This window comes from Pocillopora verrucosa, chromosome 8, assembly GCF_036669915.1.
Source record: "Pocillopora verrucosa isolate sample1 chromosome 8, ASM3666991v2, whole genome shotgun sequence".
NCBI lineage: Eukaryota > Metazoa > Cnidaria > Anthozoa > Scleractinia > Pocilloporidae > Pocillopora > Pocillopora verrucosa.
The window spans coordinates 2,932,694-2,959,329 of NC_089319.1; the positions used below are offsets into that span (position 1 = coordinate 2,932,694).

General features: G+C 38.8%; 3 protein-coding genes and 1 pseudogene across 6 annotated transcripts; 2 read left to right on the forward strand and 2 right to left on the reverse strand.

The window, feature by feature from the left end:
* Nucleotides 1-991: 991 nt before the first annotated feature.
* On the forward strand, nt 992-15,069 carry LOC136282777 (NACHT, LRR and PYD domains-containing protein 12-like). 4 transcript variants are annotated; one of them, XM_066170666.1, is made up of 4 exons: nt 992-1,396; nt 1,476-1,808; nt 10,632-11,360; nt 12,105-15,069. In XM_066170666.1, the coding sequence occupies exons 3-4, from the start codon at nt 10,652-10,654 to the stop codon at nt 14,891-14,893; spliced, it is 3,498 nt and encodes a 1,165-aa protein (XP_066026763.1). In that variant the 5' UTR covers nt 992-1,396; nt 1,476-1,808; nt 10,632-10,651; the 3' UTR covers nt 14,894-15,069. The 4 variants fall into 4 exon arrangements, with proteins under 4 accessions (XP_066026763.1, XP_066026761.1, XP_066026760.1 ...); XM_066170664.1 differs by having other exon boundaries at nt 1,495-1,808; XM_066170663.1 differs by having other exon boundaries at nt 992-1,808.
* Nucleotides 15,070-17,492: 2,423 nt separating this feature from the next.
* LOC136282859 (thiopurine S-methyltransferase-like) lies at nt 17,493-18,215 on the reverse strand (annotated as a pseudogene).
* Nucleotides 18,216-18,273: 58 nt separating this feature from the next.
* On the forward strand, nt 18,274-22,962 carry LOC136282860 (uncharacterized). Its single transcript, XM_066170816.1, has 3 exons — nt 18,274-19,207; nt 19,321-19,430; nt 20,851-22,962. The coding sequence occupies exons 1-3, from the start codon at nt 18,274-18,276 to the stop codon at nt 21,445-21,447; spliced, it is 1,641 nt and encodes a 546-aa protein (XP_066026913.1). The 3' UTR covers nt 21,448-22,962.
* Nucleotides 22,963-23,299: 337 nt separating this feature from the next.
* On the reverse strand, nt 23,300-26,029 carry LOC131791057 (uncharacterized). Its single transcript, XM_059108372.2, has one exon. The coding sequence runs from the start codon at nt 26,024-26,026 to the stop codon at nt 25,013-25,015; it is 1,014 nt and encodes a 337-aa protein (XP_058964355.2). The 5' UTR covers nt 26,027-26,029; the 3' UTR covers nt 23,300-25,012.
* Between the last annotated feature and the right edge of the window lie 607 nt (nt 26,030-26,636).

Genomic DNA, 26,636 nt, shown 5'->3' on the forward strand with positions numbered 1-26,636 from the left:
TAAAATGGGCTCTTTTCATCAAAGTAAGCGGTCAGATAACAAATGATACACTGTGGAAGTAAGGTGAGGTATTTTTTTGAGAATTTGACGTTTTTTTTTAATTCCTGAGGGCGGTCGTAAATATGCCCATACAAACTCTTATAATTCCGCCATGACTGTTATTGCGCAAGATGATCATCTCACAGCTGGAGCTTGGGCCGCCTGTGCACCATATGTGTGTACGCTGTACCATTCTAAATTACGCTGAGCCATTTAACGCAACGCTACACCGTTTGTGCGTACGCTGTGCTACTCGACGTTACCCTGAGCCGTTTAACGCAACGCTACACCGTTTGAGTACTGTATTGCAAATGAGTGCTAAGCTATTCGTAATTGAGCTAGTCCATTTCACAATCCCATGTTCCAACTCAACATGGGCTACTAAACCGTTTCTCATTTGGCTAAACTATTCATGTTTAGGGTGTTCTGTTTCACGAAGGAAAACTAGACTGTCTATAATTTGGCCATGCCATTCCTTTATTAGCTATGCTATCCTGCAGCTGATCCTTACACCATCTATGTATTTGCTGATCTATTTGACATCCTTGTATTTTTGGTGGTGACGGCCGCCCATAGTAATCATGGCGTTCTTTTATATGCCAATCAATTCGACTTAGCAAGCGAGTGACCGCTATGAAGATAATTTCCGCCCCGCATCCCTATCATTTTTACATCTGAATGTGCAAGTGGACTTAATGTTTGCATTAAAATTATTCGTTCAGCTGAATAAGGTTTGAAAGAAATAATTTTTTCCATATGGTTCTTTCAGTTCGCCATAAATTGTGTACTGGCACGATCTTGCGTGACAATCTCGCGTGCTGAGATAGCGTGTCGACATCGCTGAACATCGATTGGATGCTCCCTCGGTAATGGGTTGACTAAAGTCACGCTCTGCTTCTACAAACGATTTCTTGGCAAGTTCTTATGATCGATGCCAGAAGTCAGCGTAAAAGGAAATTTGGAAGCAGTGCATTTTTTTGGAGCGTATTGTTTATTCAGAAAAAAGAATGTGCATTGTTTTTAGCTAATTATTGTCGATTCGTTTAATAATCTGCATGAATGACAGGATTTGTGAGTGGTGACCGAAAAGGTGAGGATTTCGAAAGCGAAAGTCACTGAACCTGGCCTGAAAGATTTTGTTTAGCATATCGGTTAGCGACTATTGACCGTTTGTCGCATGAAGGAAGGCACTTTAAAAACCTTACATGTATCTTACTCGATGGTTAATGTATTCCTGCCATCAATCCTTGAGAATGACGGAAAGGGAATGTCATCTTGCTGCGGAACAAATTGTTTCTGAGAAAACAGCTTAGCGAACGACCAATGAGTCAGTAATCCAACTTTCCGCCGTTTTGAGGTACGTCTTAATTATTACTCAAGTAACACATCATTTCGGAAGGGAGTTTGATCGCTATAATCACTATCCCTCATTTAAGTCCCTTCTTATTCGTATAGACTGAAGGAACTTTTCAAGAATTCAACTTTTCAAGAACAAAATGTTTCTGAGAAAACAGCTTAGCGAACGACCAATGAGTCAGTAATCCAACTTTCCGCCGTTTTGAGGTACGTCTTAATTATTACTCAAGTAACACATCATTTCGGAAGGGAGTTTGATCGCTATAATCACTATCCCTCATTTAAGTCCCTTCTTATTCGTATAGACTGAAGGAACTTTTCAAGAATTCAACTTTTCAAGAACAAAATGTTTCTGAGAAAACAGCTTAGCGAACGACCAATGAGTCAGTAATCCAATTGTCCGCCATTTTGAGGTACGTCTTAATTATTACTCAAGTAACACATCATTTCGGAAGGGAGTTTGATCGCTATAATCACTATCCCTCATTTTAAGTCCCTTCTTATTCGTATAGACTGAAGGAACTTTTCAAGAATTCGAATCCTGTTTGTAAAGTAGGAAAACTCTTGCAATTATCAGCAACGCAATGATCATTGTGGCATATCGAAACGGTGCGCAACACTGACCTGTATTGAGTGATTAGTACACCCTTACTGTCGAGAAATCGATTGAACTACTTTGTCGAAGTACGAAGGAAATCGCATAATTTTGTAGAGTAGAAACAATTTTTTGTTTTAGTCAAACGGAGAACTTTCGGGGTTTAATCGCGTAGTCAAGTCAATTTTTGGAACGGTGAGCTACTGTGGTTATGGTTAATTATTTATACGTTACAATTTTGTTTTGGTTTCGTTTCTCCGCGAGAGAGACAGTATACTAGAAAAAAAAACGCGTACACAAGAAGATAGAACCCGAATAACGACCGAATACTGCCGGAATTAGTCGCGAGTAGTGACAAATAGTGGCGACATGTCAAACTCTTTCGTATGATTCAAAATGGCGGAAAAAAGGAAACGCACGTCGCAAACTCCAAAACGGCCTTTAAACGAATATTTAGCGGTTGAATACAAGAAAAAGAAGAGGAATAAATCAGCTAGGGATAATAAACTTTATGAAATCGAAATAGTCGCGATCGATAAACAGAAGAAAAGAGTTAAAATTCACTATAAAGGTTACAGTGAAGAAGCTGATGAATGGCGTGACTATCAAGACGAGAACATGTTTCCATTCGAACGGCTGAAGAAAACGTATATTCCTGGAGAAATATCTCTCGAGGACAGGACGAACGTCTTCTATGGACACGTCTATCAAGAAATAAAGCGCAAGCTGTGGTCAGGGCGGCGTGATGATCCTGACATCGGGATCGAAGTTAATGTTGACCTAAAGGTTGCCCAGGCTCCTGCTGTGAGATGATCATCTTACGAAATTGTAAGTACTAAAACATGGAACGACCTAAAACCACCTACAACCACCTACAACCATCTACAACCTCCTCAAAAATTTCAACAACCACCTACAACCACCTCAAAAACATCTCCAGTCACTCGCAAACTATCTAAAACCATCTAAAACAAGGCATAAATGTCTAAAATAAGGCGAAACGACATGTCATGTATATGAAATACGAGAATCGAACGAAACCTCCACCTCCCCCTGAAATCTTACTCTCCCTGGTCCAATGTATAATCAACCATCTCACGAAATGAAATGCGATAGCATGCTAATTATTTTTTATTCCCTTAGTAGCAAAATGAACTATAAAGCCACAAAAAATAATAAAGTAAAATAACAAACTCGTAGTCAAGACTGACTTGACTTAGCTTTTTCTACTCTCGGTACCAGCAGACGTTTTAGCTCACGCCTAGAAAAAGTATGAGTAAGAATGATCATTGGAAATATTTTAAGCGAACTGTGCGTACGGTTGTAGGTGGTTGTAGGTGGTTTTAGGTCGTTCCATGTTTCAGTACTTACCCTTACGAAATAACCTTCATGGCGAAATTAGAAGAGTACAAAAGGGCTTTTCTTATGTACGTAGAAAACCTCGAAATAGATAACTAGCTAAATGGGTTCTCTTCAATGTAGTAAGTAGGCAATGCACTGTGGAAGTAGGGTGAGGTATTTTTTTGTGAGAATTTTACCCATTTTTTTTCTTCCTTAGAGCGGTCGTAAATATTCCCATACGAACTCTTATAATTTCGCCATGACGGTTATTTCGTAAGATGATCATCTCATAGCCGGAGCTTAGGCTGCCTGTGGTTGACCCTGATGTTTTCGATAGAGGACTTGGTGAGGTTGTAAAAGGAAATCAGATCAGAAGGAAGAAGGTGTATACAATCAAGGATAATGCTGACTTTGATCATACACTAGGTTTAAAGTGGAATGAGAGGATTTTCAATGAAAATGGCGACTTATGTTGTCAATGGAACAGTAAAATACTGGTTGACCAAGAGAAATTCAATTATAGAGTTTAAATACATCAGAGGAAAATTTGTACAGTCAGAAATAGAAGGCTTGTATGCTTTAGTTTTAACCTTTGTTAGGGGAGACAGCAACAAGAGACGGTACATCAGCAGAACTTTTTAGTTTTATTTCAATAGGTCAAGTACAAAATATATTTTGCATTGTGTATGTTTGCATAGTCGACACTGTGAACTTCAAAGGACATAATCTGTCAAAGGCTTAAATTACTTAATGAGGAAAAAAGGATAGTTCCACTGTCATATATCCTGAAATGAACATAAAACAAATGGGATATAAGTTCAAATTATGTTGTTAGGACTGCTACAAAGGCTTTGCCAGTCACTTGAATGCTACATACATTTTGGGGTCCATTTCCCATTCATTTCAACAAGATGTGAGCAATGTGGCATGAAACCAAACCTGGAAAAGTACCAGGCTATGGTCCTTGGCAGAACTGTATTCTATTTATCTTCACAAATAATTTTTTGAGTGCAGCAATTCCCCTGTGGTTGGTAGATTGAAAGTAATCCTTTGATGCCCTATCATTGTATTTTTCCATACCTTTCTGAGTGTTGTGGGCAATGTTTGTGTTTGGACATGCATGTAAGGGTGACATCCTTAGTTTGGTATAACGCAAGAAAGTTACCTAACCAATCCCCAATCTTGCCTTTTAAATGCATAACTTAATCATTAGAATGAAAATCAAGCTTTAAATCAGCAAGAATGTCTATGAAATCAGCCCATAGCTTTTGAATTTAGGCACTGCTTTCACAAGTAGGAAGAATTATTGGCATTTGTATATGTTGAAACAATTTCAGCTTCTCAGGACCAGCCAGGTCTCTGTGCTCTAATTTCTTTCTTTCTTTCCCAATGTGCCACTGAAATGAAACTCCCAGGTTGTTAAGGAGCACTTCATAACCCACCATATATTTAAATTTATCTCTTGGAAATCCATCTGTAAGTATCAATGATGACATGATCAAGAGGAATAAATGGGAACAAAGGATTCTTTTTACAAATAAACTATTTGATTTTGCACACTGACTTACTTGTGCCAGGTTTTGTGCCCCTTGGCTAAGATCAGTTATAGACTAAATTGCTTAATTGTATCCCACCTCTGTAGTCTGGGGCACTTCCACCATATGCAAGCACAGTCTTGGTTTGTAGCCCCCAAGCCACAAACACAAGCTAGAAACTTCCAGTCTCCCTCAAGGAAATACTCAATATTATATGTACAATCATTTACAGTAATTGTTTTAAGTAATTCCATCTCATTGCTGTGATCGCAGAGACTCTCTTATAAATTTTCATAGCTTTTTTTGGTTGTTTCAACTATTGCCAAAATGTAATTCCCTCTTTCACCCATGGCTACATCTTTCTTATTTAATATAGTGCAAGTGAAGTTCACTATTTTCAACCTCTTTCCTAAATACGACGAGCGACAAGATAACCACAGTAAAATGGTCTTTGGATCTTTCTTCCGTGTCATTAATAAAAGAAAGTTCCCCTTCTTCAAGAAGACTAAGTCTTTAGCTGATCAGTGTACTCATTGAAGACTTCTACCTTGGGCGGTGGCAACATAATTATATAAACCAAGGAATGAAAGGGTTGTGTGACATTGTTCCTTCACCTGTCTTATGACACGTGCCTAATGCTGTCGCGTGTGCTGCTGAAAAGATTTTTTCCTTTCTGGGCCTCTTGACCTTTTCTCCTAGCACATGTCTGCAACCTTTTTTGCCAAACGTTTAAATCATCTCTTGCTCTCTTCATCTTTCTCTGTGACTTTCCAAGACAGTTTTCAATTTCTCTTCAAGGCCAATCCGTTTAGCTCCTTGCTAAGTCACGCACTCCTCGAGTGCTCTTTTCTTACCTTTCGGCCGATCGCAATCGCCCTTTAATTTCAAAACGTCAACTTCGTTGTAGAACACTTTCAATTTATAATTTGGTCCAAATTTCCACCCGTCAACTAATTTCGTAAAGGCTTTTCCTCCTGATTGGCTTACCCGCTTTTTTACAATCTTACTTTACAATTGTTGGCATTATGTAAAGTGTATTTCGTACTACTAGAGCCGGCTACGGCACTTGTATTCGATGTCATTTACTCCTCCTCCGCGCTCAACTACCTTTTCCGACGGTACCCTTTACAGTGTTAAAATTTTAATAAAAATATTATTTTATACACTTACTTATTTATTACGTACGAGAACGAACAGAATCACCCGATGAACTGCTCCCCTGCTCTTCTGAATCCTTCCTAGCCGATTAACTTCTTTCAATGGAAATGAGCAGCAGTGAAAAACTGGTATTGGTAACATTTGAAGGCCATCGGTCCGTGAGAAAATTTTCATCTTCATATGTATGAATCGCACACCAAAACGCGGGGAATTTAATACAGTTTTCCCGGCATGCAGTGAGAAGCTGTTCCCCAGTCTTCATAGGCAGGTCTGATTTCTTAATCAAAGGGCGCCCGTGGCCAACTCGTGGATAAAGTATGAAAGAGATATTTACTTGTAAAATTGCAATCAGTAAACCAAGGTGTTAAAAAGAGATAGAAAGTAGAACTAGTGCAAGCATAGAAGCTAAAGTACTTGAGACTTGAGTATGTGATGGAAACCCCACGGGGGGGGGGGGGGGGGGCCCGTGGGTCATTTTTTTGCTGGGTATGTGCAGCTGGCTTCTCAGAACCTCTGCCGTATTTTAGCCTATATTGTTGCCAATTATAGACCCTATCTTTGTCCGCTTTTTGGCAAAACCGGAATGGAATGGGAGCAATTTATTAAATATTAAAATATGGTAACAACTTTTTTACCATGAATCTTCCTGTTTATGAATCCTTACTTGCCATAATTTTCTTACGCCTAAAATCTCAAAAATGTGTAATCCCATTCTAGTAATTCTATTGAAAATAGCTGAAAATGCAACGCTATAAAAGTCAAGGCAGTCGTGAAAATGCCACCCTATCCAGCGGCTCATTGTTAGCCTATCTCTGGGAATTTTAACACTCACTCCTCCCCCTTCTCTGAATTAATAATTGAGTGGTAGAAATGGCAAAGAGTCATGAAGCAAAATATCGCACATAATCACGCCAGGTTGACGATAACATTCTACCTTGCACCGTTTTTACCGTGATTGCAGCATTCCCACGTGCATTAAGGCAAGTTTGCGCGACCTTTGGGTTAAAGACATTTCAAGAAGAACTGCAGAAAGCCATAGATATGTTTTTCGAAGGTAACGATGTGTCTGCTTCGTTACCAACTGGCTATGGAAATTTTTTAATATATCAAGCAGCGCAAGTAATCCATCGCCTTTCTCTCTAGATGAAACCGGTGCCGCCCGCTAAAGCTCTCATTGAAGACCAGGTGCACTATCTCAACGTACTTCGGCAAAGAGGATTGTCCGCCTTTTACTTTCCGTCTCTTTGCGAACGGTGCTGCGAAGCTATTAAAAAGTTAGTTGTTTCTTGCAGCGATTCTTTCAACTGAAAGAAAGCTTGCAGCGTAACTATCTCTTTAAAAATCTCTTGAAACCTTGAGATTTAGAGGTAAATGATCCAACATTCATCGACGACCGTGACACTCTTTAAAAATGCAAGCAGAAACCGCGTGGACGTTGAAATCTAGTTTTGTAAGCGCAATGCAAGTCAAACATCGTCCTCTTCTTACTCTATACCAAAAATCACTCATTATCTTTCCTATATCCTTAAAGCAAAGTATACATTTGAACTCGGGCGCTGAATTGCAAATTAACCCGAAAAATGGAAAATGAATTCACTTCAACGTTGTTGTTCATCTTAATAACCTTCACGCTAACACGTGCCACTTCGTAAAAAAATATTATCGAGTGACGTTATTTTGCATAAATTAAAATGACGTCACGGAACACCATTTAGTGTCAGGTTTGCGTAGATGTTCCCTCCCTTCCGTTTCACCTGGGGGGGGGGGGTGGGGAGGGTACGGCTACACGTAGGTTGCCCTCGCGCATGTCTAGCCCGCGATTTCCTTGTGCTTTACCTTGTAGCTGAAAATGCAACGCTATAAAAGTCAAGGCAGTCGCTCAAAGAGTCGAGCGACTTAGCTATTTACAGTTTAAAGGTGAAGTATGGTCTAGAAAAATTTTACCTCTTTTACAGGAATTGGAAAATAATAGCCATTTTGTCCAGTTTACTTTGCAATTGTGACAGTAGCGCTTTGAAGTTGGATATGAAGTCAGCTATGACGTAGCAATAGTCAAACCTTGTTTAACGCTTTGATCAGATTGACCTTTCCGATGAGTATCTCTTATGAAAGTTAAACTATGGTCAACTGTCTTGCGGTCAGCTGTCGTAATACTTACAAAAATACAAACGGGAAAGGAGTAAGCTTCCTCAAGCTACCCGAAAATGAAAATTTAAAGAAAATTTAGCCGGCAAAAATAGAACGCGAGGAAGGTCTGCCGAAACTCGAAGACTGCTATGTCTGCTCGGATAACTTTATCGAGGAAGACTTCTAGCGGAATATTCAGATATGAAAGTTGTGCTTTTTGACCTTTGCTTCAAACTGATAGCTATGTTTAACGTTCACATATTCAAAATGTATTCTTTCTTTAATTTTCAAAAGAACCACTCTAATGGGAGCGAAACAAATTGAAGCTCGCATTGGTGATTGACCACGAGCGGTAATTCAGTCGCGACCAAAAGCGACTTTCTCCGTTTTTTCCCAAGCGTTTTTCCCAAACATTTTTCCAAAGCAGTGTTTATAATTATCTAAAAGGCACACGAATATTTGCTAATTTTTGAGTCTCTGTAAAAAAATTCTTCTCGTCACGCTGTGTAAATAAGAAGACAATGAGGAAAATCATTAGTGTGTTTAATGTTTCCTTTTTTTTTTCTTCTCGTCAAAAATTCAGTTCCTGATCTGCCAAAAAAACATCGCACCCATTCCACGCCCACCTAAGGAGGGCCTTCTCGCAGGGCATGTATCCAAATTTGAAAAAAAAAATTAAGTGAGTAAATTAAATAGAAATAAAAAAATTGAGTAATCCGCCTAAGATGCCACTAGCATTTATATTGTTAGTTTTATGTTTTTGGAACAGACTGTTAAAGGTCTTTTAATGATTGGAACTGGAGCCGATAGCGCCGTAGAAAGACTATGACCTTCCTTGAATGTTTAATAAATACAAAGACAGTTTTGTTGATTAAACGTGACTATCCCGGCCACGAGTCATTCTCCTCGGCATCTTAAAAACCTGTATATTTTCCGGCTGCATCTGAGTTATTCTTATTGATGCCACAATACAAGAAGGAATCACGCGTCCGTTCCCTTTACCAAGTCTGTTATGAGTCCACCAAGTAAACTGTCTATAACCTGCCAATTGCATACTCCCAAGAAAAAACAAAATACATTGATACATGGTAAGAACAGAACCCAGACAAGGAAACAAACAGATTCTACTTCGCCAAGCAGGCGCACATTTGTAATGAGATCAGTATCCCAAGCTAACACTATTCGACAACGGGAGACTTCCTGACGCTCGTCGTATAACGTGAGGCTCTGTTTCCATGTAACAATTTTCCCAAAGTGGGTAATGTGATAATTCTCTTAAGTACTCTTTCTTTCAATTTGTCTCGTTCACGTTCACATTTACTCATAACTTACCTCCACTAGGGAAACAAGGCATACAAACTAAAGAGGTCTATTTACAATTAAATATTTCGGTGAAGTTCACTCACCCTTAGGACAAAATGTGACCACACCACTTGTAATAAAGAGGCTGACAACAAACTGCATTTGTTTCTTACGGTTCGCATCAGACTAACTTGCAAACAACTTAAGCGTTTTGTTTGCATTAATTTTGTGAAAAATGTTTATTGTGTCGGTGTTTACTCATTTGACGGATAATCTTCAAGTCTATCATTTCTCACTTGGTGTATGCCAACAAGGGCTGTTCTTAAGACGTCGGCTAGTAGACACACGGGTCCAAGCGATCCGTGCTTAGTAATACACTGAAGCTTGTCCCCTGAAATTTCAATGATAGTTCATATCACTCAGTTAGCAGTATGAAATAAATTCGTTGCGGGCACTGCGCTGTTCTTTTTTTAAAAATCAAAGAATTATCACTTTAGAAGCAAAGAATTCATTTGAAAAGAATTAATTACCTTCCACATCGGGTCAATCACCTAGTACATTCATTTCTTGACAGCATATACACTCGCTTTCTGTTGGCTGTTAGTTACGTCATAACAAAGGTGGCGAATTTCAATTCCAAAATGTCAATTTTTAAAACGTGATTTCTGGCAACGAAAACACTTTCAGCTTCAATGAATAGCCAATTTAGACAAAGCAAGTCAGGAACTTTTGATTTAGGCAAACTTTTTCTAGACCGTACTTCCCCTTTGAAAGATAAATGGTCTGCGTAGCATGTTTTCCATTTCGTTTCAGCCTGTACGGCAGGTGAGTGTGCTGAGTGGGAGTCATCGAAATTGCTGCTTTTTAGCCCCCTATGTTGGCGTTACTCCAGCTCAGCGCACGCTTCTCTTGCGTTGCGAAAACGGAGAGGAAACGAATCAAGACTGCTATGCAATTTAAGAAGCGCTTTAACTTGATGCTAATTTACTTCAGACAAAAGGCTAGTCGCTCAGTGCAAAAATTCCTGACATGAATAAAACAATTGATGGATCTCACTCAAGATTAGAATGTGTAGACTGTACTAGAAAGTCCATTCCTAATCCAAAATAGAAATGTGTTTTCCTAATCCACAACTACTAGTAAAAGTTTTGAAAAACGTGAAGAATTTTATCTTTTAGCATTATAGGAACGATTCTTCATGGCCTCTACAGCAGCACCATCGTTTCATTCCACGAAGGAGACAACTAATTACGCCCGGTTGTGCAGGCTTCTGGTGGATATCGGTTCACATGTCCTTAGAGAGACTTTTGACAAGAAGCGTCCACCAGGAAACCTGGACACGGTTTTGTCAAGAACTTCGATACATTCTGCTTTGCAGTCACTTCGAAAGAAAAAAATCATTAATCCTTCACAATGGGGCAAACTGTATCCTACAATGAAATCTACCGTCTCATCAAGAGACTTCGACATCACACTTCTCACGATTCTGCTGAGAAATATATGTGGTCTCGTTCCTCCACCGACCGGCTGGGATGCACTTCCTCCTGTAGCAGACACAACCCTCGAAGCAGACATCGCTCGCATCAAGTGCTACAGAAACACAGTTTACGGTCATGCTAGCGAGGCCTCAGTTGATGACGCAACATTCAATAAATACTGGCAGGACATCCAAGATGCATTGGTGAGACTGGGAGGAGCTGGTTATCAGAGTGCTATTGATGATCTGAAAAACGAATGCATAGACCCTGATTTCGAAGAACACCACAGAGAGGTTCTTAAACAGTGGGTGATGGGTGAAGTCAGTATCAAGGAAAGATTGGATGAAATCGAAGAAAAGGTCATGAGGAAACTGGATGACTGGAGAGAAGCCATGGTGCTTGACCTTGAAAAGAAAATTGAACCTGAAGGTAACTAGATTTTTTGCTACTGTTGTAGCCCCACAAACCTCTACCCTCTACTTTGCAGTATACTAATCACAAAATCGAGGAAACCTGTTCCAATTTGTGAAAGTTTCTCTCCTAACAAATCATTCAATGAATTTAAAAGGGAAACACCCACCTAGCCCTCCTCTGTGTGGTCGTTGTGAGACAGGAACGCATTTTGATTGGATCATACATATGATCTATTGGAGGGCAGACGTGTAGATTTACGACACCATAAACATCCTCATGTTTATTTATCATATGAAGAAGAAGAATAAAAAGAATAACTTTATTTACCGAGAGTGACACATTACAATTAAGAACTGGTAAACTTGTGGCCCTCCCCTGAGATATAAAATTAATTTATAAATATTAAAAAAGGTAAAAATATAAATATTAAAAAGGTATAAAACAAATAGACAAATAGAGTGACTTATGCACCTTGTCCGCTCGCTCTGTCCGTGAAAGTTTGTTGTAGATGACCACTCCTAACAATTTGGTTTATCCTTCTTTCAGTAATCACGATATTTTCATACAATTAAAATCTAAAGCAACATTCGCTTGATAAAGGAAGAAGCAATGATTATTTTCATACCTCCGTACATCAAGACTTGGATCCGTCCCTGGGACATTTTCAGGATTATGACAGGAACAGAAACACCTCAGTCTGTTTGTGAATAAACTAAAATCTTCTGTATATTAATGTTATTGATGCGGATTTTTTTTTAGCTGTTGAGGCATGCACAAATCTTCTGAAAGCATCCATCAAAAGTCAAACTGAGTTCCACCCTCTAACTACTCACACCAAGTCTAGAGTAAAAACAGATGAAATCTTTACGAGTCTTCTAATTCAACACGGAAGGAAGCCAGTTAAAGATCTTGATATGGAAAGAGAGGAACACCTCCGACAGTACGGTAAAGTGAGTGGAAAACCAGTTAAACATCATCAAGAAATTTTCTTTTCTGATACCGATGATACTGAGGAATCGAATCCCAAAATCATTCTCGTCACTGGGAAGGCAGGGATAGGTAAAACACTGTTTTGCCAAAAATTGATTCGGGATTGGGCCGACGATAAACTGTTTCAATCTGGAATACGTTCCTACATTCCTGATTTTAAGTTCGCATACCTGCTGACTTTCCGCCAATTAAATTTACTGGGAGAAGCCAGAGTCACTTTGAGGGAAATCCTTAACCGATCTTCAGTATTAGAGGACCACTCAAATATCGATGACAGATTATTTGATTACTTTGTTGATCATCCTGAAGACGTTTTGATTGTCATAGACGGTTTTGACGAGTATTTAAAACAAGATTTCATCGCTTCTGATTTGGACGAAATGTGCCCGAATAACGCCAAAGAGGAAATGCCAGTGGCAGCCTTGTGTGCCAAGCTAATTAAAAGAAAAATCTTGAATGGATCCGTAGTCATGATAACGTCAAGGCCCGACGAATCCGATATGATTTGGAAAGATGGTCTGATAAACTTGGATCGATTCGTAGAAATTACAGGATTTTCTGAAGAGCAAGTGAAGGAATACATTGAAAAGTATTTCAAAGAAAACGAAGAAATGAAGACTGCTGTGATGGATCACGTTACAAAGAATGACAGTCTTGTCAGCTTTGCCCACATTCCAGTTCTCTGTTTTCTGATGTGTTCTTATTTTGAATATGTACTGGAGGATTCAACGAACACTGATGCTCTCCCAGTCAACTCAAGTGACATTTATTTTGAAGTGATTAACATGTTTTTAAAAAAACACCACAAAAAGACCGAAACTCCCCCCAAAGATACTCTGAAAAAATTATCAGAGTTGGCCGCTCAGTTCCTCCGAGAGAAAAAGTTTCTCTTCGTTATCGAAGATTTGAAAGGGTTTACTTCAAAAGAAATTGAAAATCTGAGAGCAAGCGGTCTTCTTCACTGCGGTCCTCCTTTTAAAAAATCGTTTTCAGAAATGACAAAATATTTTTGCTTTACTCACTTAACCCTCCAGGAGTACTTAGCAGCTAGTTGGTTTGTGGAGATAAAAGAGATTCCCCCAGGAAGTAAAGGTGTCTCAGAGATGGTATTTCAGTTTATGTCCGGTATTTTATCCAAGAAAAAGGACAAAGCCTTCATGGAAAAAATACTTGATACACTTAATCTGGTGTCGGAACACTTTTCCAGAACAAAACTGCTGCGAATAAAGTGCCTTGCTGAGTACCAGGATTTAGAATTTGCAAAACATTTCGTAAAGAAACATTACAATCAATTCTGTGATTGTGATCGAGGAATTACATTAGAACACTTGACTGATGTAGACTGCATTGCTTTATCTTTTCTTTTAGAAGTCACCAGTACATTTGATGTGAGGGAAACCAGTGAAATGTCGTTTTCAGATCGCCTAAGTATTCGCAAATGTTCTGTTACAGAAACTGGATTCAGACGAATCTTAAAAGCGTTGAAGAAGGAACACAGCACCATCACAAACCTGGAGATCACGTTGGGTCGTTGGCTGAGTGATGGATTCGGCGATACGATCAGGAAATTGCTGCCTCTGACCCGGGTGACTACCCTGGCTCTGTGTGGAGATCAGATCAGCGATGCCATTGTTGTCAGCCTATGTCAAGCATTAGAGACACCAACATGTCAAGTCACCGCATTGAATCTGAAAGACGATCAGATTACCAATGCCGGCGTTGTCAGGTTGTGTCAAGCATTAAAGACAGCATCGTGTAAAGTTACCACCCTAAATCTGGATAAGAATCAGGTCACGGATGCCGGTGTTTTCAGTCTAGGTAAAGTATTACGGACACCAACATGTAGAGTCACCGGACTAAGCTTGCGTGAGAATCAAATCACCGATGTCGGTGTTTTGAGACTATGTAAGGCATTAAAGACGGAAACATGTGAAGTCACCTCATTAGATCTGAGTCTTAACCAGATCACCGATGCCGGTGTTCTCAGTCTATGTGAAGCATTGCAGAAAGCATCATGTAGAGTTGCCGCGTTGATTCTGCGTGATAATCAGATCACTGATGCAGGTGTTGCCAGTCTATGTCAAGCATTTCAGACAGCAACGTGTAGAGTCACTAAACTTGATCTGAGTCAAAATCTCATTACCGATGCCGGTGTTAACAGTGTATCTCAAGCAATGCAGAAAGCAACGTGTAAAATCACTGGACTAAATCTGAGTGACAATACGATCTCTGATGCTGGTGTTGTCAGACTATGTTATGCATTGCAGACAGCAACATGTGAAGTCAACGCACTTGATCTGAGTCAAAATCTCATTACCGATGCCGGTGTTGTCGAATTATGTCAAGCTTTACAGACACCAACTTGTAAAGTCACCACACTGAATCTGAGTCATAATCAGATTACTGATGTAAGTGTTGATAGTCTATGCCAAGCATTAGAGTCAGGAACATGCAACGTCACCCACTTAAAGCTGGCTTCGAATCGGATAACCCATGACGGTTGTCAGCGTCTCAGAGATCTGTTGAAGCAAAAACCGAACCTTAACCTACTCCTCTAGAAAACTGAGAAAGAACTGTTTGTTAGAGTCAGCTGTTTCATATGTTATCTTAAAAATTTTCAAACAATGCAGACTTCAAGGGAATTAAACGAATCGTGTACCGTCTATTTTACTTTATCTATCATACTATATTCATTTAGTTTTATTTCCCTACGAATCAAAATATCGAGGTGTTCTTAAAGAGGCAACTTCACTCGAGAGAGTATTTTTCAAAAATAAACAAACTTCGAAATCCAAACAAACGTTGCAATAAGTTTTTAACCATTAATCTTATTTATAACCACATGTACTAAAACCCGAAACACATAACGAACTAACCAAAACTAACGGAACAACCGAAACGAAACAACCGAAACAACCGCAACAGCCGAAACAGCCGAAACAAACGAAATAGCCAAGCTAGCCGATTTTTCTAATTGGTGTTTGGGTTTTGTGGATGAAAAACAAAATCTCACAGTTCTTGTTATAATCACTGGTCTGCAATAATACTGTGCCTTTCCTTCCAGATGTTTGGTTTTGATGGCATGACTTCAGCGGGTCACTTTTCAAATCTCATCTGCCCCCCTCCCCCACCACTATATTAATGTGGAATTGCAAGGTAGTTTCGTGTAATTGTGTTACGACTACTAGGCTTATCCCTTTGAGGATACATTAACGGAATAATTTTAAAATTGATTAATCTGCATTCCTAGAAACATTGTCATATTGTCATGGAAAATTATATTTGTGAATACCATAGGATGCGATCGGCATTTCGCGCAGAATATTTACATAGTTTCCTGAAAATATATGCATCCATTGCGTAAACGTTGTATAAAAGGACGCGAAAAAATATGTTAGTGAGCAGAGGGAGAGATCAGCACTACCATTGTTTTAAGAAGTGAAGTTTGAACTGTAATTAGCCAGGAACTGAAGGACTAATAGATACAAATTTTGACTGTTCTGCAGCTACGCGTGAGACACAGATAGAGTTGAAGATCAACCACGGGAATCAAGGATTCGAGAATTTATTTGCACTATATCCGATCTGGTCGAATATATATATATATATATATATATCGCAGAGGTCATGGGTTCAAATCCCGTACAGGCCTGAATTTTTTTTCAGGCCTTATTTTCACTACTGCCTAAGTAGTGCAAATTACTGCGAGGATCACTTTCATTCACGTCTTTATCCGCAGTTCAAATATATGACTTTCATATATTCTTAACCATTTAAAATTTTCTTTGCTATCTTCATTTCCTTAAAAAATGGCTTGATATCGCTATCTTAAAGCCAAAGAGAACCCTTTTGAACCTACGAAGACTTCTAAACACCGCTCTCAACATGTTCATTGACTTCACTGCAAATACAATGCAACATGAATTTAAAATATAGCGCTCATTTCTAGAGCTTAATAGCGTTTTACAATGTTTGTAACTTATGCATAGAAAAAAGTACCATGTTTTGTAACAAATGCATAGAAAAAAGTTTCATTGTGGATATATCATTCAATTTTGAAATTAAATTTAGCTTGATAAATCCTCTATCATATCATGATATGTATACTTATGGTGTCTATCAAAATTCAGGCTTTTGAATGCTTTGGAACAATTTCTCCAAGAAGCAGATCAATTTACTTACAAAAGTAATCCTCCAAAGCAGTTGTTAGGTAAGTTTAATTGCTTCTGAACACTTGCGTGTCAAAATGGCGGACACTAAGTTGAATACGTGACTGCGAGTTTTCAAAATTCCCACCTCTTAAACAGTTTTAATTTGTCTTTTTTCCAAATAAATGGGAACCTGTAGGATTACTTTCATTGACAGCGGTTGGAACCAGGTAAAGGCTAAGATGTTTTCGGGCGAAAACCATGATAGAGGAAGCAGCTTCGCAGAGACAAAACCTGATTTAATCTGCCTAGCACATCTCTCTTTTTTTTGGCAGCCATTCCAAGTGGGAAATCAATGAAAAGCGTCTCAAATATTCACAGCGATAACTGCATTTTGATTTGCCTTGTGTTTAGTGGTGGGAGTTTGCTCAAGAAAGCAATCCACGAATTTGGCGCCTAAATTAACTGTTTTTGGCTATTGAGAGTATCATATTACGCTGCCACAATTCAGTCCGAGAGAGATGGTAGTGATACACATTTCTGCCAAGTATGAAAAAAATCCCTCGCAAAATAGCTAAGTTATTCTCAATTTTTTGAAAAGTATGAGTTAAAGGCAGGGTGACCCAGGCCTTAATTAACCTGAGATCATGCTTTCTACCCTTTACATATTCCACTGTTAGCAGTACTTCATGGTAACCTTGGTTATTGGTCAATCAATAGCCTTAGTGACGGGGCAGAAATGGCTTCATGCAGATTAAAAAAAAATTGAAAATATTGTAAACTTTCCTAAAGAGGAATTCATCTCACGCTCTCAGAGAGCATGGCTCAATGGAGTGCTTGGGATAAGCATTTGTAAGACCTAATAAAAGTCTCCATTAACTTAGGAGACACTCCTTATCCACAATTAGAGTGCCTCTGATCCAGTCCCTGTTTTTACACAGGTATGAAATGTTGCGTGAGGCTAAGTGGTCGAAAGGACGAGAACCGCTCGCACTCATGCGCGAAAATGTTACTTTAAGGTTACAAAATAATAAAATATTGACTGCTGAGGAGCTGTCGCGTATGTCTCTAAAAGGGCTGGATCGTTTTTTATGTCGTCCTGTTCGACCAGTCCCACCTCACATCGATCACCGTACAACTCAAGAAGTTTATCTTCTGGAAGATGACTGACCCATTCGCCTTCGTTCTTCCCCGATTCACAGCGGAAAGTCCTCACAAAATATCGTCCGTCAGATTGCAAAGATGTCAATAAAACGTCCACGTACTGTCTCAGACGGGCTTCGTTCATCACTGTGATCACAGTGCACTTGTTGTGATAAACCTCTCGTGACAGATCAAATATACTGCATTCTATCAGTATAAGGTACCCCCGGCTGAAGTATGCGCGGTGTTTACGTCGTATAGTAATTTTTTTCTCCTCAAAGAACGTTTCAATTGCTTTTCGGATCATTTCCACGCTAAAAACAGTGTGGCCTTGATCTGCCAACCAAATCATGTCCAGCGACTTTCCACAGAGTGGAACAAGAATCCTACGATTCCTCCGGCCCGACGTGAATTCATGGTAGTGTTTTATCAACATGGGACTGACATATTTTCGGTGCCAAGCTGTCTCCAAAGTCTCCTTTGTGTCTAATTTCAGGATTTTTCCTGCCAGACGTGTTGAAGTGGCTTGCACACGTTTGACGTGAGCCGAAAGTACGGATTGCAGTTTCTGATATACCCTGAGGAGCATTTACCTATTGAATTACTTTCTTGGCTGATGAGTAATAAACCTTTATGTCTTGGAATTTATGGAGCAGAAGTTAGACAACACAGGAGAGGAGAGTAGAGGACAGTATGAGACTGCTATAATTTTGGTCAGCTCCATCATAGCAACAATTCATAGCAACAATTCATTCGACAAATCTGGCGGCTATCTTGAATTGCAGATACGCAGAGTTTTTCAGAAAGATTTCCTTCCTTATTATGCATGGCCATTTATTCCTGACCCTACGTCTCATCCATCTCTCAAACCACTTTTTGCCAGTTCTGATCTCAAGAGAGACTTGCAAGTATTTCTTGCAGCAACTCTTACGTCAGAGGAAAAGCCACAGCTCTATACTTTGTTTATGAGGAATTTCACAGAGATAGAGAGAGCAAGGAAACTGCACAATGAACAACTCAAGAAACTACAACTTCAGCTGACAGCAAAGGAACAGAGATTTTCCCAATTTGAAAAGAGATACCTTAAAATACAGGGTGATTACCATAAGCTCATAGGTGTTGCTGCTGAATTGGTGGACTCACTGGAGGATGCTGTCCGCGGAAAAATGGTGACACCAGAATACCTTCAAGACATTTGCATGAGGCTCTTTTCACCTTCTGTTAGAGAGTCTTTAGATGTTAGCAAGCCAGGAACAGCAAGTTCAATGCCAAGGGCATCTGTCATTAATGATGAACTTCCTAGGCTGTTTGCAAGGGTGGATGTTTCGTACAAACAATCTCTTGACTATAAAAAGATAAAGATGAACCTGCTTTCTCTGCCGGAAAGGGCGAAAGCGTTTCTGTTACAGGCATTAAGGTGGAATCTGACCCAAGCACCTACCCGTGAACAACGAGACAGCATTGTTAATGCATACATTATCCATGATTTGCTTAGCTGCTCTCTAGACAGTCACTTGAGAAGTGGAATATTAGCCCTCGTAAATTCACCAAACGAAATAGTTATTTCCTCATTGGTATCAAGCAGGAATAAAACAAATCTCGGACCTTTTTGACTCCTGCGAGGGCCATTTCCTTCCATTTAATTATTTTTGCAATCAATTCAATGTAAAATGTAACTTTTTACAATATTATAGCATTCTTTCTTCTATTCCCCAAAATTGGAAGAAAGTATTGCAAGATGGTTCCAAAGACTCAGTTACGCCTACCACCTCAATCTGTTCACTGTCGTGCAAGACAATATACAGTATGCTGCTTAACCTTGAAGATCTACCTCCACCAACTTCTGAGAAAAAACTTTTAGCGTCTGGCGTCGAGAAAAGTGACTTGACTAAAATCTACCTCCTTCCATTCAAAGCCACGTGAGAAATTAAATTGACTATGTTCCAATACAAAATGCTCTGCTTATGAACCTCTGTCTACGCTCTTGAGGGAAGAGAAAGTGTATCAAAGATGCTTCTCAAATTCTGCGAATTTTAAGTGATCTCTTGGGGCATGAGAATCAAGAGATACGTCCGTATGTGAGCTTGGGGCATGAGAATCAAGACATACGTCCGTATGCGAGCTACTCCATACTTGTTATGGAATCATATCAAACTCATGGGGTACAAATAGTCTTAACATGAATGTAGTGACCACGCCCACTTCAACGCCTCACTCAAATCGAGTGTAATTTTCGAATGTTTTACCATCGTGCGGATTCTCTACGGAAAAAGCACTCAATGTACCTCTGAAATATTAAACTATAATATTGTGGCTTTCTATTTCGCTAATTTTCTAACTTGAAGGTAAAGTTTTTCCCTCGTCATTTTTACCTTTTCTCCGAGCGGGTGCGTGAAATTAACAAGGCGTTTTTGGTCAAAACACGACCGAGCGAAGGGTCTCGGGCGATATCTCTTTTACGCAGGCGCAAGTTAAAAATGTACCGCCAGAATCAAAAAGAGGAACAAATTTCCTTTGTTTTGATATGTAAAGTGTCGAACAAAAAGCAGATTTACCCTCGTCAAATGGCGTTTCAAAACAGCTGTATCTTCCTCCTTTTGATCTTTTCCTGTTTTTTAAGCGTGAAAGCAGTAGGAGAGGGATCGGGAAACTCAGAAAGCGCTTCGGGAATTAATCTGCCATCGTTTGCTTACAAGATAAACAAGTAAGATTTGTGAAGTTCGTTGAAGTCTAAATAAATGCCTTTTTTTAAGCTTGTTTGCTGGTTTTTTCGTAAACTTCCTTGATTAATTTTTCGTTTCAGCTCACTAATCTATACTATTTCAAAGAAATTTAAAGACGAAGACGGAGAACCAAAAGTCGGTCCTTTCAACAATCGTAAACAAAGTGTTTGAACAGTCAGGTATACGAGGTGTAATAATCAATAGCCGCATATCAGAAGTCTTCAGAAAGAAAGTATTCTGTCTTCAGAAAGCTGTCAAGAAAGCTAGTGATCGTGGTGGAAGGCAATTAAATACACTTCTTAGCAAGTTGGAAACGGGCCCTCGGTATCGATTTAATATCATATCGATCTCAATACCATACAGTTTTGTATCTTTTGTCCGTGGATTCGCCTTTCTAACGAGAGTGTATGTTGAGTATTCATTGCAAAATCGCTTTGTTTTTTTTTATTTCCCTCTTTGGCTTGTCCGCCATTTTGAAAATTTCGCAACGGAGAGCATGCGCATTACGTGGGGTTAGTGGTTGCGTACACCTGGAACCGAGAAAAACAAATGTTCGTCGCACTGGGGAAAGAGTTTGATATGCCAAATTCTAATCTATCTCAGCAGCCAAAGAACAAGAAAAAGTTTCCAGTTCCTCTTGACCCCAATCACCCTCTAACAAGACCCACCACTCCTGGAGCAAGAGGAACAGATGCAATGCAGGATAATACTCCCCAACCATTAACTTCCACAATACGACCAAAATCTGGACAACAGAGCAGGCCAACAACATCATCTAAATCAAGGCATGGCTCAAGACCGACAACAAATGGAGCAGCAGAGGAGAGGCCTTCAAGTACCAGGCAAGGAGCAAACCCAACCCCTTCTGATGGAAGTTCAAGGCCACCCCCTCAAGTGGTTGAGTCTCCTGCAGGTAAATCTACATTTCAATCCCCCTTTGTCTCAAGACCCAAGATCCCTCGCACACCAGACTCAAGGCCCAGAACTAGCACTCCACCACCTTTAGGACGATTAGTCTCCCCTCCAAGACCATCTTCAAAAGATGGCAGACGTGGGAGATCATCATCAAGGAAAAGCAGTCACTCAAATAAACAGTAAAAGACTATAAAAATACTACTAAGACTTATGGTAAGACTCTCTAACTGCACAAGCAGAACTCAAAACTTACTGATCAGTGTGACCTGTTAACCCTGGCACTCTAATCTCTGTATCCTTATTCTCCCTACTTAGGGTTTTCTTTAAGGGTTTAAGTAGCCGGAGCTTTTTTAACGGTAACCGGTTGTGGGTCCGGAGTGGTCCCAAAACTCCTCTTTCCCAGTTTCCTGCTTGCATAATTATGTAATCATATTTCAAAATCCTATACGGCGGACAAAACGTCATATCGTGTGTACTTTCCAGCCATCACAGCAAGATTTGTCAAAAAGACAGTCCCCATCATATCAGTCAGAAGTCTTTTTATGTTTTCAGAAAAGATAGGCAGTGCAAATTTATATTTTTATTGAGCCCAAGTTTCGACCTGATAAACATCATCTCTGCACAGGCTCTTGAAGCAATCAAAGTAGCTGGTGAAACCTAGCAGAGAAGCTGGTGTACTTCACTGGCTGCTGGCTCCTATCTACAACCCTGCAAACAGTTCTATATACATCGCCTTTGGGACTAAGAAGGAGAATTGGTTTACCTTGACAATCAAAGTTTCTTAGGTCGGTGATCATTTCCTTTATTCCCCTGAATTTAGTGAGTGATTCAGCAGTATTATTGTTGGGAGAAATTAGATGCTGGTTACTCTTAGGGTTTTAAAGAGTTAACAGTGCCTTTAACGGTGTAAAGGTTGACCAATACAGGACAATTGTCTCCATCAAAGTCCAAAATACCAATAAAGATTCTCATTGAAAATTATTTCTGTAAGAATTCTTTATGTCAAAAAAGACATGACTTTTGCTTCTTTGAGTTTTCAAGGGTACCATGATATTTACAAGCAAGAACAGCTGTAAGTTGTTTAGGGCTTTATAGAACATCATCGCATCTAGTTGTCCTTGACATCAGTTGAATTTTCTCTTGTAGAGTACAAATGAGTACAAATTTTTCCAATACAAATATTCTCAGAGAAGTATCTGGCTCATGCTAATGTAGTTCTTTAACTTGAATCAAAACGAGGTCAAATACATCACATTTGATTGACATTATCATCTTTTTCCATAAATATTTGTTCTTTTTCAAGACATTCATAAGAATCCAGATGTGAAAGAGAATCAACAAGTGATGGGCTAAAAATGAAAATTTTAAAGGTGGTATGAAAAATCTTAGCAGTGTTGAATGTACAGTAAAGAAGAGAGTTTTTAAAATGGGAAAATCATGTTGACAACAACACCTGTGTACAGTGTACATTTACCAAACAAATTCACACCTTAGAGTAACTCCCAAACCTGAAGTGTCCCTATGGTTGATTTTGACATTCTGTAAATCCTTCACTTCAAAGATCTGATCATTAATTTTCTTAATGTTATCACATTAATTTAATGTTCTTTTTCATTTCATGTTTGCTTCATCTGTGCACTTGTTCTTTAGCATCAATCGATATTTTGGTTTTGCCTCTCAAAATAAATGTTTTAAAGGTTTCACTGCCATTTAAAATATAGTCAATTCAGCTAGCTTTGTTGTTGGATTCCTATTGGTCTTTCTCAGTGGAAGTTAACTTCAAAGGTATTTTCGAGTCTTGCACAGTGCACATGCATTTTAAGTTTTCGTGAACAAATTAAATATCCAATAACACATACTGTTGTATAACTTAAAGACTTGAAAATTTCCAAATGCAAGAAAAAAAGCATTATAGACCTCTACCACTATCATCAAATAACCTTGATGTGAAAGGAGTATCTTGACTATTTCAGTTGAGCTCAACTTCCCCCATTTTTTAACTTTTAATGATAATTTTTAATGGCTATTTGTCTATGTTTGCTTAAAACACACTGCCTATCAAGAATAAAATTGACACACATTTGTGGGGTTATCTCTTAATGTTTCATAAATGGCAAAAAGGTGTTGCTGCCCTCAGCTAAATTGTATTTTGTTATTATCTGTAACCCACACTCAAATAATACGCAATAATGAGACCTTTTTACATCATCAAATGAATCTTTTATTTCATTATTGTCATTATTATTATAATTATTTCAGTTATTAGTACAAGCAACAAGTTGAGAATCTTTTTCACATACTGGAAGGAGACATTGAATAGCCCTCATTAGCTTGTATGATTTGTTTACCCATTTCAGGTCTCAGAGAAAGTCTCATCTTATCTTTTGTAAATTGTGCCTACATATGCATGCGAATGAAAGAAAATTTGAAAGATGCAAACCTTTAGAGTATTACGTCATGACCTGAAATGGGTTAACAAAGCTTACAAGCTAAAGAGGGCTAATAAATTTGAACCTAACTTCTGGCACCAAATTTTCATTATTGCACCTACTTGAAGTAACAGTCTTTAATTAAAAATTCTACATTAAAACATAATTTCCTCACCTAAAGAGTTGCAAAACTATTTTATCATTGCTTAAGTGACCAAAAATTCAAAAAATCCTTGCGTTGAGTACAATGGAATTAACAGTTACATTAACACATCTACTTGTTTCATTGTGTTTCCTTTATTTTTAAATCGTAAAGTAGTAAATTTTCTTCCTCAATCTTTATTTTTATATATATGCCAATTTGAAAAATTTTCTAAAACACAAATATTTCAGATAAAATTGACATATACATGTATTTGGCGTAAAAGGTATTAAAACCATTTTAATCATAGGCATTTAAAAAACTTCAATTCAATTTCTGTCAGCAACACATACAGACTGAGATGTCAACTAAGATGTTTTCTTTGGCTTGAAACAAGGCTGTGCTCTAGCAGAGCTTGTGAGCTATGCTAGAGGTAGTTTACTTTTATCTTTGGGCAACTTGTAAAACTTTGCTTCAATTAAAACTTTCAAAGGCATGACATTCCAGATTACTGATTCAGGCACTAAGCCATTGTTCCAAGAGCACAGCTTGGTAGATAACTGTCAGTGGAACTTCCCATCCCATCCTATCAGAACTTCACATCCCTATCTTAAAGGGAAGGTAAGATATTTCATATTGTTTTTTTTAAAGTTAATTTCTCAATTTAGTAATAATCAAAAAATAAATTGAATTTATAGAGATTCCAAACTCTTCTTATATATGATTTCAATCCCCTTATAAAGTTTGGTTTTTTTCCACCCCAAGACAAGAATTAGAAACCTTATGTGTCCATCAGTGACTTCCAAGAAGTAGTCTGCGCCCCTTCCCAAGAGTGCAATTGGTTATCTATCTTAACTATGAAGCTCAGGAAACCTTAAACATTAGGATATAATTCTGACAGGTCAATTGTGTATGATCAATCAAAATGAAGTTCAAGAAATGTAAGAAAACCTCAAACCATGATCCAATAACAATTTCAGCGGTTCAGTTTTTCTGACTGTGATTAACTTTTTCCCCAGAAATATTCTAAGAGTTTTCCTGGTGTTCACAATTTTCTGAGCTTCACAGAAAGTGTTATGCGGGTTGATTTACTCATAATTTAGCAATTCCACCGATACCACATAAGACAGCAGCTCTTGATCTGTGCTCACAATTAAGATTTCAACAGAGTCCAAGCTCAACATGTTTTTCCAGAGGGAACACTTTTGTCCTGAAGGGTGTTTTCTTTGATAGCATCTTTGAATTTTTTCCAGCCATGATAACTGCACTCTATTATCATGGTTGTCAAATCACAAGGATGCCTCTGTTCAGACTTCCGGGCAGCAACTAAAGCATCCATGTAGTCATCTTTGCACGAATTTGTCCACACATTGTAGACCGGGGTTGGAAAAGGAGTAAACTTTGACAGCATATAGCTGCAAAGAATACGACAAAGTCTACCATTGCCATCTGAAAATGGATGCAGATCTAAAAGTTCAAAAAGTAACCAAGCACAAGTTTTGAACAGAGAGTACAAGTCGTAAGAATCCTTGAGGCCATCTTTGATACAATAGTCGAACATGACATTGCATTGGTCTAATAATTTGCCTACAGCACTTTCCATGTCTTCTGGTTTTTGATACACATATTTTTCTCCTTTATATACCACTTCTCGAGTGATTTTGCTGAATATTCCTGGTTTTGTCATGCCTTTTGGGATTTTAATACCTTTCATAAGCATACCATGTGTTTCTTTGAGTAAACTTGCTTCCACAAGGCCGTAATCACCCGATCGTTCTTCCTTCTTGATTTTTGCCAACAAATGTTCATAAGCGTTCCTTAAGTTAAGAGTTTCTTGTTCTTTAATAGAGAGTTGACGTTGCAAACTACCGTCTCGGGCGTAGAGATGTGTTAGAAATTTATCGGTTTCTTCAAAAGTTGAAAAACCCTTTTCCTCTTCCATGTTCACGTGGAAAATAAATTCGACAAGAAACTGCTTCTGGACTTTGTCGATCAGCTCTTCATCGTATCTATCTTTGATTTCTTCCCACTCTCTGAGATGACTCAGTATTTTTTCTATCATCTCCTGGACTGAAACATCTTCTTTTTTACCCCACTTAGGAGTTTCAGTTGCCTCAAAAGGTAAGTATTGTGACAGTCGTCTCTTTCTGTTCTCATCATCAGTACTTCCGTGTGCATTCTTGGCAGCCATACTCTCTCCTCGTGGATATCAGCTGGCTGTAGGGGGCGCGGTGAGGTATATCAGGAATCTCGAGCCCAGAGTCATTTTAGCTCCTTGTCAGCGGTATAGTCGCCAAATAAAATGTCACCATGCAGGCCTCAGACGCTGGACAAGAACCCAAAATAATCGTAGGCTCAAGGTTTGTGTATAGACCTGGAAGTGAGATAAGCTTTTTCATGGGCCCGTGTTACATATAGACAGACCAATTTGTTTTGGAGGTTTTGGTTCGAGAAGGAAGCTGACATAAAGCAAACATGTTTCCCCTGCATCTTCTTATTGCTGGCAATAACTGTTTTCCCCACTGTGGGAAAAATTTTTTGATATATATCCATATTTTTTGTATTTCAAAAGACTTATGATTTGTCCCATCAGAAAGGCATGAGAAAGGTACTTTGAGGTACCATGTATGTATTTGTATCTTTAAGATCCATCAAATATTTTTCTTGCTTGCAACTGGTCTAAACTCAGCACACAACTGAGTATCCCCAGCAAAAACTGGGTGATACCTGAGAATATCACACACACAATCTACAGAATAATGATTATCAATAACAAATTTGTCACTGGGTTTTATTGGTTT

What these genes read in the sequence shown, in the direction of transcription:
- LOC136282860 (XM_066170816.1), top strand. Translation starts at nt 18,274, where the DNA reads ATGGAGCAGAAGTTAGACAACACAGGAGAGGAGAGTAGAGGACAGTAT. An exon ending in TATTTCCTCATTGGTATCAA is followed by an intron (nt 19,208 to 19,320) that starts GCAGGAATAAAA and finishes ACAATATTATAG; the next exon opens with CATTCTTTCTTCTATTCCCC. An exon ending in GTCGTGCAAGACAATATACA is followed by an intron (nt 19,431 to 20,850) that starts GTATGCTGCTTA and finishes GGAGAGCATGCG; the next exon opens with CATTACGTGGGGTTAGTGGT.
- LOC131791057 (XM_059108372.2), bottom strand. Translation starts at nt 26,026, where the DNA reads ATGGCTGCCAAGAATGCACACGGAAGTACTGATGATGAGAACAGAAAG.
- LOC136282777 (XM_066170663.1), top strand. Translation starts at nt 10,652, where the DNA reads ATGGCCTCTACAGCAGCACCATCGTTTCATTCCACGAAGGAGACAACT. An exon ending in AAAGAAAATTGAACCTGAAG is followed by an intron (nt 11,361 to 12,104) that starts GTAACTAGATTT and finishes ATTTTTTTTTAG; the next exon opens with CTGTTGAGGCATGCACAAAT.